The sequence below is a fragment of the Carlito syrichta genome, unplaced genomic scaffold (genome assembly GCF_000164805.1).
Source record: "Carlito syrichta isolate Samal-C Ts95f unplaced genomic scaffold, Tarsius_syrichta-2.0.1 Scaffold317479, whole genome shotgun sequence".
NCBI classification, from domain to species: Eukaryota; Metazoa; Chordata; class Mammalia; order Primates; family Tarsiidae; genus Carlito; species Carlito syrichta.
The window spans coordinates 748,750-763,989 of record NW_007261575.1 but is presented as its reverse complement, the minus strand read 5'-3'; the positions used below and the strand labels follow the sequence as shown (position 1 = coordinate 763,989).

The 15,240-nt window shown below is 35.5% G+C and overlaps 1 protein-coding gene across 1 annotated transcript in view; it reads left to right on the top strand.

Annotated features, from left to right (window-relative positions):
- Positions 1-15,240, top strand: part of SMCHD1 (structural maintenance of chromosomes flexible hinge domain containing 1) — a 144,605-nt gene that overhangs the window by 51,080 nt on the left and 78,285 nt on the right. The window contains exons 11-17 of the mRNA XM_021707416.1: positions 815-935; positions 1,014-1,197; positions 4,927-5,121; positions 6,862-6,975; positions 7,535-7,641; positions 8,665-8,747; positions 8,917-9,030. Of these exons, the coding sequence (XP_021563091.1) occupies positions 815-935; positions 1,014-1,197; positions 4,927-5,121; positions 6,862-6,975; positions 7,535-7,641; positions 8,665-8,747; positions 8,917-9,030 (918 nt within the window). The remainder of the gene's footprint in view (positions 1-814; positions 936-1,013; positions 1,198-4,926; positions 5,122-6,861; positions 6,976-7,534; positions 7,642-8,664; positions 8,748-8,916; positions 9,031-15,240) is intronic.

The window sequence follows — 15,240 nt, the reverse complement described above, 5'->3', positions numbered from 1 at the left end:
AAAAAAAAAAAAAAAAAAAGAATGGACTTTTGCATAGGGATTTCTTGCAATGACTTTTGGGGAGAAGACTTTATTTTAGGTAGGTAATTTAGCACCAGGATAACTGAGGCGTTAATGTAATCAGGTTCATAATTTTTAATACTAATTTATCTGGATATATGAGAATGTATTGCTAACAGACATAATACTGTAATAGACAATTTGTTAATTATGCATTTGATGCATAGTAACATATCTTATATTTCTAACTGTGTGCATATTTCATGCTTACCTGAATCTGAAAATGAAATAATTTATAAAAAGTAAACTTAGATTCAGTGTTATTGACTAATTTGTCCAAGCTAGGCAAACTTGTTTCTATTAGAAACCATAGATTTCTCAGATGATTTTCATGTGAACATAATGGTTCTGACAGAATTGTGAAACTGTGTTTTTGATATAGGGTACAAGCACCTACATTTGTAGAAAAGAGGAATTTTGCTATGGGGCATAATCTTTGGCTATATGACTTTTAACTCTATAAATAGGTTTTAAAGGTTACAGGCTCAGCAGCTGGTATAGAACTCTTAACACAGATAGATTCGTATGTAAATCATTATTTGTTTTTAAATGATAAACACCATTGGTAATGGGGTACTACTTTGGGAACCTGCCTTTCTGAGGGCACAGTAAAACTACCTTTAGATTTTATAGAACACAGTTTGAAAGATCATATCTGTTTCTCTGAAGCAACTTTAGTATTTCACTTACAGAAAATAAATTGCTGACAAGTTATAACAATAAACATTTTATTTCACTTACCCTTTGGATCTAGAATTAAAAGATGAAGATGATGATGATGATTGTTTCATACTTGACAAAGCAGCTAGAGGGAAAAGGCCTATTTTTGAATGTTTTTGGAATGGGCGATTAATACCATATACTTCAGTTGAAGAGTAAGTTTTTATTTTTGCTGAAAAGGTATTGTTTTATAGCCTAATCTTTTTACTAACTAATATTTTGTTCTGTTCAAGCTTTGACTGGTGTATGCCTCCTAAGAAGAGAGGACTTGCACCAATTGAATGCTACAATAGAATATCTGGTGCATTGTTCACTAATGACAAATTCCAGGTCAGCACAAATAAGCTGACTTTTATGGATCTTGAGTTAAAATTGAAAGATAAGAACACCCTTTTTACAAGGATTTTGAATGGACAGGTATGATTTTTAAATACAAAATTTTGAATATTTGCAAATGTTATATTTATGAGTAAAGCAAGAGACAGCGTAATTTATTATTGATATTTTGCATACTTTGGATTTGTGTTGTCAAAAGATTATGTATTAATGTTTTTCATAAGCATTCGAGTATTTATAGCATTCAGAAATTTTTAACTGATTAGACTATGTTTGAGTGAAATCTACATATCTTTAATAGATTTTAATATCAAGCCTTAATATAGTAAGTAGAAGCCACAGAAGCATCTTAATGAGTGCATATATGAACACTTCATCCTATTTTAAGGGCTATGTTATATATATTAATAATCTAATTTTGCAATTTTAAGCTAGTCTTGAGATTAAAAATGGGGTAAAGCTGTGAAATATTTTGGGCTAAAAGATGGTTTGAGGTTGATCAGTGTTAAAATACATGCATTAATACAATAAGAATGATTCCACTGTGAATAAATGTTTTAAAAAGTTGAATGGGACTAATGTACTACTGTACTTGCATGTAACCAGTTTCCATAGTATAGTGGTTAACACAATCGCTTTGCACTAATGTACTTGTATGCTATACATATATGTCAGAAACTCTTAGTTGATACCACTCTTTGAGTAGTTCATTTTTTTCCTTTGGTGACTGGATTTCACTCTGTTTCCCAGGCTGGAGTGCAGTGGCATGATTATGGATCACCTCAGTCTTGACCTCCTAGGTTCAGGTGATTCCTCTGCCTCAACCTCCGGTGTAGCTAGGACTACAGGCACACGCCACCATACCCAACTGATTTTTTTTATTTTTTGTAGAGATGAGGTGTCACTTTGTTACCCAGTCTGGTCCTGAACTCCTAGGCTCAAGCAGTCCTCCTACCTTGGTCTCCCAGAGTGCTGGGATTGCAGGTGTGACCCACTGCACCCATCTCTTTCAGTAGTTTAATGTTGAGTTGCCAAGGAGTAAATGATTTTATTATCAACTTAAAATTGCTGGGCAATAAATGCAACACATAGCACATAATATTTATAGTCTGTCATTCCTGGTAAGATGTTGAAATTAAATTTGCTGTTATAGAGATTCTGAGTCATAGAAGATTATGACATTTTAAAATTATTCACTGACAAGGATCTTACCAAAATGAGTTATTATTCAGTTACAATACACTCAGCATACATTTATAAAATGGTATTAATTATCCAACTTTTACTGAGCAGTTGAGTCTTTTCAAAAGTTACCTAAAATAGGTTAATTCTATTCCTTTGTTACTTTTTCAGTATGTGTTTTCTAATTTTGAAAATTTCAAGCTGGTGTTATGGCTCACACCTGTAATCTCAGCTATTTGGGAGGCTGAGGCAAGAGATTGCTTGAGGCCAGGGGTTCAAGACTAGCCTGGGCAGCATAGCAAAACCCCATCTCTATAAATTTTTTTTAAAAAGAAAATAGGCCAGGCTTGGTGGCTCAGCCTGTAATCCCAGCACTTTGGGAGGCTGAGGTGAGTGGACTGCTGGAACCTGTGGGTTTGAGACCAGCCCTGGCAACTTGGTGAGACCTTGTCTCTACAGTAAATCAAAAATTAGCCGGGCGTGGTAATGTGTGCCTATAGTTCTGGCTACTTGGAAGGCTGAGGCAGAAGAATCGCCGTAGCCCAGCAGGTTGACTCTGGGGTGGCCGTGAGCGTTACACTGCACTCCAGCTTGGGCGACGGAGTGAGACTCCAACTCAAAAAATAAAAAAAAGAATAGAAAAATTCAAATATATGGAAAAGTTGAACAAATATTATAATGCATATCCACATATTCTCCTAGATTAACTGTCATTGTGACACTTTCGTTGTATTTTGACTGTTAGAGAATTTCTGGAATTAATATAGTAATTTGACTGAATTCCGAGAGTTTTAGAAATTTTAGTTTTCAGAATTTGGAAGTCAGAATTTTCCATTTTTAAGCTAATAATTTTAATATCTGTGTCAAGTTGGCAAACTGGTAATGATTTGCTGACTTGGGAAAGAGTTGGTACCTGGGTATAGGAGTGAGGGCAAGAGGGATTTCCTAGAAACTATACCATTTTGGACCTGAGTTTATCATGTACTCTCCCCCCCCTCCTTTTTTTTATTTAAAGCCACAGTCTCACTCTACCTCCCAGCCTGGAGTGCAGCAGCACCATCACAGTTCACTGCAACCTCAGAACTCCTGAGCTCAGGCATTTCTTCCATCTCAGCCTTTTGAGTAGCTGGGAATACAGACATGTGTCACCATGCCTGGCTAATTTTTTTATTTTTATTTTTATTTTTTTAGAGATGAGGTCTCACTATGTTGCCTGGGCTGGTCTCGAACTCCTGGGCTTAAACAGTCCTCCAACCTTGGCCTCCCAAAGTGCCAGGATTACAGGTGTTAGCGACCATGCCTACCATCCCCCATTTTTTAGCATGTATTTTTTATTCAAATAACTTTTTGAAATCAATTTTTATTTATTAATAACTAAGATAGCGTCCTTCTAACAGCAAGCTTCAGAAACTTGGACTGAAATCATTTTTAATTTTGCTTCATTTTCCTTTGGAAATGGTATCTTATGGTGTGAGGTATGTAGGAAGGAATGGGCTTCTGTAACTTTGTGGATTGTCCTCTGTGAAAGCACATAATGGGGATATTGTCTTATCTCTTCATTGTCTTAGAGACAGGCGTCAAACAAGTGTATAGAAACTTATGCTTGCCCATAAATCTATATTTTCTCCTGACAGGGTGAAGAATGATTGGCAAAAATACATCTTCTTATGTATTATTAGAAAACACATAGTTTTTATTTTTGTGGTTTTATTTTTTTACTAGACTATATATATAAAAATACAAATTTAAAAGAAAAATAAGTTTTGTGTAGCAGTATTTTTCAACCTTTTTTTCATTGTCACCTTCATAAGGAAGCTTTTTAGACATTATTTTCTTAATTGCTCCCCTCAATGAAATTTTAATACCACAGATTTGCCATCTCTCTGTTTACATACTGTGTGTATGTCTATGCTTGATACATAATGAGATATTTATTGTCTGATTGAAAATGTTTGTGATTTATTGTAAGAATGCTTCCATTCAACCTTCAGAGCTTTCCATTCAGAACAGAGCTAACTAGTTCTGTTCCCAAGCAGTAAAGGTTTATCTTTTTTTTTTTTTTTTTTTTGAATTGGAGTCCCACTCTGTCACCCAGACTGGAGTGCAAGTGGCCACTCCTGGCCACTGCAACCTCAACCTGCTGGGCTCTGGAGTTCCTTCCGCCTCAGCCTTCCAAGTAGCTGGAACTACAGGCACGCGCTACCACGCCCCGCTAGTTTTTGATTTATTGTGGAGATGAGGTCTCACCAAGTTGTCCAGGCGGGTCTCGAACCCACAGGCTCAGGCAATCCACTCACCTCGACCTCCCAAAGCGCTGGGATTACAGGCTGAGCCACTGAGCCCGGCCAGGTTTAGCTTTTTGATATATCCTAGGATTTAAAGCAAGAAAGGAAAATTTGTTGTTGGTATTGACCTTTGAGACTTTGGTTCCAAGAATGATATCACAATTTTCTGCTTTAGTAATACTTTTGTTAGAAATCTCCTAAGTGGATCAGCAAAATATCTTAATTTTTATTTGGTTTTCTGAGTTAGTGTATAAGGAAGAAAAAATGGAATGAATGACAAATGTCTATGGTTATATTTGTTTACTAGTAGCTATATTTCATAGAGTATTTAAACATTTTACAGGAGCAGCGAATGAAGATTGACAGAGAATTTGCTTTATGGCTGAAGGACTGTCATGAAAAGTATGATAAACAAATAAAATTTACACTTTTTAGAGGAATAATTACACGTCCTGATCTTCCTTCTAAAAAGCAAAGCCCCTGGGCAACATATGCAGCAATAGAGTGGGATGGGAAAATATACAAAGCTGGACAGCTGGTAGGTTTAACTTATTTTTATTTTTCTAACAATACTTAATTTAGTTTAAAATACATACGTGAAATCACATGTATAGAAACTATGCCATTTTTAAAATTGCTTTTTCCACTTGGATTTCACCAAAAAAAGTTACTCAAACTCTTCAGGCATTTTGACATCAATATCTTCCTCTATCGCTACAAAGATTTGACTTGTTTCTAGATTAAATTTTTAGTGGAAATTAAAACTAAATTAGATGTATTAGAATTTAACAACAGTTAACAATGAAATGTAAGTGTTGGCTTCTCAAGAGTCAGGAAAAAATGAAAAGGACAAAGTGATTATAATTACGTGATTTATCTTTTAAAAGTGTTTATTGCCAAAGTCACAGTTAGCAAGGTTTTCATTGTTTTTTACACTAAACTTTGCTCACATGGAGAGCTCAGTAATTTTTTTTAAAATGTGGTGTGAAGTAATCATTGAAAATACTTTTTTGTTGAGCATCTACTAATACAGTAAATTACTGCACATTTTGACTGTTTTGTGGAAAATCAAGAGATCTAGGTGTTCTTTGTTCTTAGGGATATTATAAACTAATCATGAAGATAATATAAGCATAAATATTAATAGGTAAGAAAGAGGGTAAGTGCAGTGAAAAGAGAGGATTAATAGTGTTTCGGCAGTTTAGGTGGAGAGGAGAGAATTTGTTGTGTGTGTGTGTGTGTGTGTGTGTTTTAACTTTGGCTGGTGTTGAGGCTTGGGAGAAGAGAGCAGCAGATCATGAAATACTTTGGACAAGAAGTAACATTTGAAACAGGTAGAGGCTAGAGCTTCCACAGATCATTACAAAGGTAGAAGGGCATCCGTTCTGTCCATAGATGACAGGGGCACTATTGTACATTTAAAGCTGTGGAATTGGATAAGATTGTCTAAATGTAGAGGACTGAGCCTTAAGCTTTCCCATCAGTTAGGAGTTAAAATGAAAAGGACAAGCTGGCAAAGGAGTCTAACGGGATAAGCTGGTAAAGTCAAAGGAAGCTAGAAGAATATGGAATATCTCTGAAGCCAAGGGCAGAGTTATAAGAAAGCAGTGATCATTTTTGTCTAATGCTTTATGGCAGATGAGTAAAATGCTTTCTAGAAGAAAATCTGAGTAGAGACACACACAGGTAAGTGCAGGGAAATAGCATGCTGTAAGAGTTGGGTTATCCTGCAGCCTATTACGTATATAATGTGAAATTGTTTGGAAATGAGGCTAGAAATATTGGTTGGGGTAAACTCTTGTAGTCCTTGTTGGGAATTTCTGAATTGGACTTATGGAAATTACCCTTGGATATTTTAAGCTAAGTAAGGAGTGTCATAGGCAGGTTTTGAGTTGATTTATTTGAAAGATGTGTTAACTTGTCAAAGTTTATAAATTGCTGTTTATAGTCTGAGAGCAGGATATTATGGGAAGAAAAGGTTTTAGGTACATTGGCATTCATAATAATTGAGTTTGAAGGAATTATAGCTTTTAAGGTACATGTTTAATTGTGGCCCATTTGTATGAAGAAGCTGCTGTGTTTTTTACAAAGATTTGTTAAGTGGAGAGCTTCAAAAATTTTATTTGAATATTAGAATGCTTTTTCTTCGTTTTTCTAATAGTAATTACCATGGGGTTTTTTGTGTATAAAAAATGTTCTGTGTAATTATAATTATTAAAATATTTTCTCTTAATAACTTAATATTGAAGGTTCTTTTTAAAAAACTATTAAATATTAGGTCAAGACAATCAAGACACTTCCCCTGTTTTATGGAAGCATTGTAACATTTTTTCTTTATGGTGATCATGATGGAGACGTATATGCTACAGGAGGAGAGGTTCAAATTGCAATGGTAAGACAGCAAGTAATAAAAAAATATTTAGTGAAAGTTTTTGCCACTTACTTTTGCTTAAAAGTTAAGATTAAAATACAGTATATTTTTCTTGCAGCTAGTTTTTCCACTGGATAAGGTGGTTGTAATTTTTGTATGGATTTTTATATTTATATTTGATGTTTTTAATAATCTATAGAACTTAATATCCGTATACCCAGTTTTTTACAAACATATATACATTGTTGATAATTATTGCAGTAATTTTATAAAGTGCATATTTCCTCTGTACCCACAAACTAGTAAATCATTGGAGTCAGAATTCTGTTTCAAGAATGAATAACTATGAAACTGGAGTGGGTTTTTGCCCTGCATCATACTCTGCTGTTAATAGTTAAATGATATATTATTGGGACTTTGAAATTTATGTAAAAAATTTAAATAAGCACTGTGGTATAATGTAAACATACCTATACTTAATTAGGATAAAATGTTTCTTTGAAAGAAACAAATGAATGTTTTTATTGCAGCTAAATTTAAATATTTTTCTTTGAAATGTTGGTGTGATTTATTTATTCAGGAACCTCAGTCATTGTATGATGAAATAAAAACTGTGCCAATTGCAAAGCTGGATAGGACAGTTGCTGAGAAAGCTGTTAAGAAATATGTAGAAGATGAAATGGCAAGGTCAGTCACACTTCAAGATGGATGATAAAAATAATAAGAAAACTTGAAAGGAATTGTTTTGCTATTAAGTTTTCTTGAGTATGTTACTCTGCTGTTAGGCCATTTGTAGTCTTAGATGCTGTATGTATTGAGCTGAACTTCTTGATGTTAAAAAAAAATTGAGAAGTCTAGTTTTAAAAACAGAATCCTACATTTGTTTTGTAGAAAAAGAAGGAAACCGTATAAATCTTGATTAAGGCATTAAAAGAAAAACTTCTTTGCCAGGCCACAGAGTTAAGTTAAAAAAAAGAACTTGGTTTAGAAGAAAATTATAGTACCTGCTAAGAGGTAAAAATTAGTAAAAAAAAAAAATATATATATATATAAAAGGAAATAGAAAATGGCTCCTTAACTAATGATGCCGTCATTTTTGTTATTACCAAATTTTGATTTTTACAGGTTATTCTATCTCCCAGAGGTAACTTGAACTATAAATGCATAGAAAAATCACAACAAACTGAGGCTGGGTGTAGTGGCTCACGCCTGTAATCCCAATGCTTTGGGAGGCTGAAGTGGGAAGATCATTTGAGGCCAGGAGTTCGAGACCAGTCTAGGCAACAGCGAGACCTCATCTCTTAGAAAAAAATCAAAAAGTTAGCCAGGCATGGTGATATGTGCCTATAGTCCCAGATACTCAGGGGCTGAGGTGGAAGGATCTCCTTAGTCCAGGAGATCAAGGCTGTGGTGAGCCCTGATGGTGCCACTATACTCCAGCATGGGTTACAGAGTGAGACACTGATTTAAAAAAAAAAACTCAAAAAATGGACAGTTTCTTGTCTCTTAATACCAAAAAGTTTTGTCTTATTTTTCCCAGTAGCCACAGCAATGTTTAGGGAGGAAAAAAATTTTAGATATCGATCATACAGAATTTCAGATTTAAAATATATCAGTAATAAATATTTAACTTTTACTGTCTTGTATCTTTCTAATTAAGTCCATAATTAACAAAGTTTGTGACCCATTAATATACTTCTTTCATAACAGGCTCCCTGATAGATTGTCAGTAACTTGGCCTGAAGGAGATGAATTATTGCCTAATGAGATTAGGCCTGCTGGAACCCCCATTGGTATGTTTATTTTACTGATACCAAAAAACATGCTTTTTTTTTTTTTTGTCTTAAATTCTGATATATAAAAGACCATGAAGCAATAAAATACACTGTGAAGACCTAGGAGAGCCAACAAATTCTTTGGGTGTAATTAAGATACTTTTTAAAAAAAATTTTGGACTTGTAGGTGCATTAAGGATTGAAATACTGAATAAAAAAGGAGAGGCAATGCAGAAGCTTCCAGGAACCAGTCATGGAGGGTCAAAGAAACTCCTGGTTGAGCTCAAAGTTATATTGCACTGTAAGTATGCAAACTAAATTGGATCTTTAATATTGTTCTTAAAGATGTAATGCAGATTTAAATATCTTCATGCAATTATTGATGACCTAGCAGTCTGATAGGCACTGTGAGCTTGGTTAAATTTTTTTTTTTTTTTTTTTGGCAAATCTCTTTCTAAGCTTTTTTTTTTTTTTTAACATGTTATTTCTAAGGTGTGGTTTATTTATTATATGTAGAGGAATTTGCACTGGGTAGGAACTTAGATGAGCCTTAAGATCCCTTTCAAATAAAAATTACTGTGGCTCTGAGCCCATGGGCCAGAATTTCTTGGTTCACATAATAAACCTGGTTCACTCTATGATGAAGGGAAAAGTGCTGACTGTGATTGCTTATCTTCTATTTCTTGGCCCTTAATCACCTTGTTAACTTTCTTGTTCGTTGTTTTTGCCATGGCTGTCTAAAATATTTTCATTTTACACTTTCAGTAGCCAGTTTTGTTGCTATATACTTGTGTGTCTGGGCCATGGATTTTTCAAGATTTGAGATTTTATTTAATATGTGTTTAATTTCCACATTTGAAAACTAGTCAATGATAGTATATATTCTGATTGTATAAATGTCTTATTAGGTTTCTCAGCAGGATTTAACAGCTTGACCAACTTTCATCTTACTACAATAGTCTCTTACTTTTGTCTTTTGTGATGCCATATGCTGTATTTTCCATTTTATTTTCTTTCTCTGATGGCTTAAAACAATATACATGTATTATTATAGTTCTGGGGGTCAGTGTCCAACACAGGTTTTACTGGGCTAAAATCAAAGCAAGACTGCATTTATTTCAGGTGACCCTGAGGGAGCCTTCTCTTTTCTAACTTGTAAAAGCCACTCTCATTCCTTGGCTTATGGCCCCTTCCTTCATCTTCAAAGCCAGCAGTGTAGCACCTTCCAATCATGTTGGGACCTTGACCTTCCTGCCTCTTTCTGTTTTCAAAATTACATATATGTATTTTATTTTAAAATAAACATTGCTTATTTATCATCTAAGTATATTAACTAGCATTAAGTACGTTCATATTATTCAACCCTTACTACTATCTGTCTTCAGAACTTTTTCATCATCTCAAACTGAAACTTTTCCCTGCTCTGTAACCACTATTCTACTGTGGGTCTTTTTTTGTTGTTGTTGTTTGAGTCCAGAGTCTCACTCTGTCATCCAGGCTGGAGTGCAGTCACATGCTCACAGCCACTGCAGCCTCAACCTGCTGAGCTCAGGTGATCTTTCCACCTCAGCCTCCCAAGTAGCTGGAACCACAGGCGTGTGCCACCAAGCCCTGCTAATTTTTTTATTTATTGTAGAGACAAGTCTCACCAGGTCGCTCAGGCTGATCTCGAACCCATGGGCTCAGACAGTCCTCTTGCCTCCACCTCCCAAAGTGCTGGGATTACAGGCATGAGCCACCATGCCCACCTTACTATGTTTCTCTTAATTTGACTATTATAGGTACCTCATATAAGTGGAATTATACAGTATTTGTCTTTTGTATCTGGCTTATTTCCCTTAGCATAGTGTCAGAATTAAAGGCTCAATAATAACACATATAAAATATATGTGTTTCCCTTATTTTGTTTATCTATCTGTCTGTTGATGGATACTTGGGTTGCTTTCACCTGTTGCCTGTTGGGAATAATGCTGCGATGAACATTGGTGTACAAGTAATTCTTTGAGTCCTTTCTTTCATTTCTTTTAGATATATACCCAAAAGTGGAATTCTGGGTCATATAGTAATTTTTTGTTTAATTTATTGAGAGCTGCCATACTGGTTTCCACAATGATTGCATCATTTTTCATTTCCAATAGTGATGCACGAGGGTTCCAGTTTCTCTACACTCTTTACCCCAACACTTGTTATTTTTGTGCATATGTGGATTTTATTGTTGTTATTGTTGTTTTTCCTATAATAGCCATCCTAGTGGACATGAGGTCGTATTTTATTGTTTTTTTTTCCTTCTCAGACTCTTGATGATTGTGGTTTTGATTTGCATTTCCCTAATGACTGATGTTGACCATCTTTTTGTATGATTGTTGCCAACTATATATCTTCTTTGGAGAAATATTTATTCAAGTCCTTTGTCCATTTTTTAATTCTTTTTTGTTGTTGTAGGAGTTTTTCATAATTCTAAGATCAAGCCCATAATAGATAAATAATTTGGAAATAGTTTCTTCCTCTCTGTGGGTTGCTTTTTTACTCTTTTGATGCACAAAAGTTTTTAATTTTGATACAGTCCAATTTGTCTCTTTTTTCCTTTTGTTGACTGTTTTTGATGTCTTATTCAAGAAATCATGCCAAATTCAATGTTATGAAGCTTTTCCTGAATTTTGTTTCTACACATTTTATAGTTTTAGCAGTGTAGTTAGTTCTTTGATCCGTTTGGAGTTAACTGTTGTATTTGATTAACTTCTAACTTACTTTGCCTGTGAATATCTAGTTTTTTCAGCACCATTTGTCAAAAGGACTATCCTTTCCCTACTGTGTTGTTTTGGTACACTTGTTGAAAATCAGTTGTCCACGTAAGTGAGGGTTTGTTTTTAGGCTCCTGATCCCATTGGTCTAGATGTCTGTCCGTATGCCAGTACTATACTGTTTTGATTACTGTAGCTTTGTAGTAGTTGTTAAAATCAGGAAATGTTAGTTCTTCAGTTAGTTCTTCCTTTTCAAGATTATTTTGGTTATTTGGACCCCTTGAAATTTCATATATAATTTAAGGTAGATTTTTTTCTTATTTCTGTAAAAAACACCATTGAGATCTTAGTAGGGATTATACTTAATATGTTGATCACTTTGAGTATTATTGTCACCTTAGCAATAGTAAGTCTTAGTCCACGAATGTGATTTTTTATCTGTAACTCTGATGGATTTGTTGGTTAGCTATACGAGGGTTGTTTTTTGTGTGTGGAATCTTTAGGGTTTTCTGCATATACAATCATGTCATCTATGAACAGAAATAATTTTACTTCTTCCTTTCCAAAATGGATCACTTTTATTTCTTTTTCTTGCCTTAAATGCTCTGTTGAATCAAAGTGGCAAAAGTGAGGATCCTTGTCTTGTACCTGATCTTAGAGGAATAGCTTCCAGTCTTTCACAATTGAGTATATATGATCTTAACTATGGTTTTATAAAAGACCTTTATTATGTTTACAAAGTTTCATTCTATTCCTTGTTTATTTAGCATTTTTATCATGAAAGGATGTTGTTTTGCTAAATGCTTTTTCTACGTCAGTTCAGATGATTATGTGGATTTTTCCCTTCATTCTCTTAAAGTAGTGTATTATATTGGTTGGTTGTTTTTTGTTTTGGGGGAGGATGGGTCTTGAGACAGGGTCTTGCTCTGTTACTCAGGCAGGAGTATGGTAGCACAGTTATAAACCACTGTTATTTTGAACTCCTGACCTCAGGTGATTCTCCCACCCTGCCTCCCAAGTAACTGGGACTACAGGTGCACACCACCACACCTGATTTTTTTTAAAAAATTTTGAGCATTGGTCTTGCTATATTGCCCAGGCTGGATTCAAACTCCCAGCCTCAAAGATCCTCCTTCCTCAGCCTCCCAAATGCTCGGATTATAGACATGAGCCACTGCAGTCAGCCTTGATTGGTTTTTGTTTGTTGAACCATCCTTGCATTCCAGGAATAAGTCCCACTTGGTTATTGTGTGTAGTCCTGCTATAGTTTGAATATTATAGTTTGAATAGGTGTCCCCATGTTGAAAAACCTCATGTTGAAGTTTGATTCCATTGTTGGAGGTGGGCCTAATGGGAGGTGATTGGTCATAGAGACAGATCCTTCATGTATTGCTTGATGATGTCCTTGTAGTAATGAGTGAGTTCTTGATCTGTTAGTTCGTGAGAGAATTTAGTTGTTAAAAAGAGCCTGACACCTCCCCCCACCCTTCGCTATGTGATCTTCTGCACACCCTGGCTTCCTTTCACCTTCTACCATGAGTGGAAAAAACTGACTTTCATCAGATGCCCACTTTTTCATCCAACAGAATTCTGAACCAAAGAAATATTTTTTCCTTTATAAATTGCCCAGTCTCAGATATTCCTTTATAGCAACACTCAATGGACTAACAATTCCTTTTAAAATTAAAATTTAGTTTGCTAGTATTGTATTGTATTGAGAATTTTTACATCAACATTCATGATATATTGGTCTGTAGTTTTGCCTTTTTTGTTTTTTGGGTTTTTTTTGAGTTGGAGTCTCACTCAGTCGCCCAGATTGGAGTGCAGTGGCCGCTTCTGGCCACCGCAGTCTCGACCTGCAGGGCTCCGGTGATCCTTCCGCTTCAGCCTTCCAAGTAGCTGGAACTACAGGCGCGCACTACCACGCCTGGCTAATTTTTTTTTTTTTTTTTTTGAGTTGGAGTCTCACTCTGTCGCCCAGACTGGAGTGCAGTGGCCGCTCCCGGCCACCGCAGCCTCGACCTGCTGGGCTCCGGTGATCCTTCTGCCTCAGCCTTCCAAATAGCTGGAATTACAGGCATGTGCTACCACGCCCAGCTGATTTTTTGATTTATTGTAGAGATGAGGTCTCGCTCAGGCATTCCACTCACCTCAGCCTCCCAAGGTGTGGGATTACAGGCTGAGCCACTGAGCCCGGCTCGTTTTGCCTTTTTTGTGATGTTTTTTTCTAGCTTTGATATCAGGTAATATTGACTTCATAGAATGTGTTAGGAAATGTTCCCTCCTCTTTAATTTTTTGGAAGGGTTTTAGAAGGTTTGTGCTTTTATTCATTTCTTAATCCCCAGTCTACCACCAACTACCATACTAAAGTACAATTGGCTCTTGAACAACACTGGTTTGAACTCCATGAGAGTCTACTTACATTTTACTTTTGTCAACCAAACACAGGTTGAAAATACATTATTCGCAGGATTCAAAGCAGAGGGGGCCAACTTTTCATGTATATGGGTTCTGCTAGTTTGACCATAAGACTTGAGTATGTGTAGATTTTGGTAAAAAGGAAATGACAGGCATGAGGCACTGTGCCAGGTTCCTGTTTTATATTATTTAGCCTTTACTGGCTTAGGAGAACAGTGATAGCTCTGCCAGACAGTACACGCGTTCTGGCCTTCCTGTCTCTCCATCTTTATCTCATCCTCACTCATCACACTCCTAATCTTCTTTTTGGTTCTTTTCAAGCCAAATTTTCCTCTCTCTGGTCCAGTTTTTCTTATGTCTTAAATATGTCTTTCCCTTCTAGGATGGGGTGGCAAGCCATTTGTCAAGGATTAGACAGTGAATAGTTAGACATTGAGGACCATGTTTTTGGTCACAACTGCCTAACTCTGGCATTGTAGAAGAATGCAACCATCAGCAGTATAGTAATTTGCTGGTCCCCTTGCTCTAGAAGATAAACACTTCCTGAGAGCAAGGATACTGTTTACTATTTTCTAGTGCCTTTTTATAAAAAGGTGGTAATAAATATTTGTTAAACATATTAAAAATCAGAAAGTTACTTGGTCTTTTTAGAGAACTCCTCATCGTGATTTACTTCCTAATTTACAGTTGCACCATATTTGAAAGAAACATTGAGAATATATTATTAGAACATGTTTCCGTCTCCATTGGTAGGTACTAGGGCAAGATTAGAATTCTAGCACTAAAAAGCAAATATGAGCATGCTTTCTTTAAGATGTGTCATTAAAAAAAAGATGCATCTTAAACTGTTTTCTTTCGATGAATGTTTGACAGGGAAACATCTTTGTAAGCAAACCTTAAGAATATGTTATTAGAACATGTTTCTTTCGTAATTTGTTTGTGTTACACCAGTTTCCATATGCAGCTATAATAACCAAATGTAAGCATGCTTTCTTAACAAAAAAGTGAACATATTAATAAATTAATTAATTCGGGGGGTTATAAGTGCAGTTTTGCAACTTGGATATATTACATAGTGACTAAGTCTGGGCTTTTAGTGTAACCATTACCCAAATTGTACTTTGTACTCAAGTGATTTCCCATCCCTCACTCTCCTTTCATACTCCCAGTATCTATTATTCCACACTCTGTCCATGTTTACACATTACTTAGCTCTAGCTTATAAGTGAGAACATGTAGTGACTGATTTTCTGTTTCTGAGTTTTTTGTTTTTTTTTTTTTTTTTTTTTTTTTGAGTTGGAGTCTCACTCTGTCGCCCAGACTGGAGTGCAGTGGCTGCTCCTGGCCACCG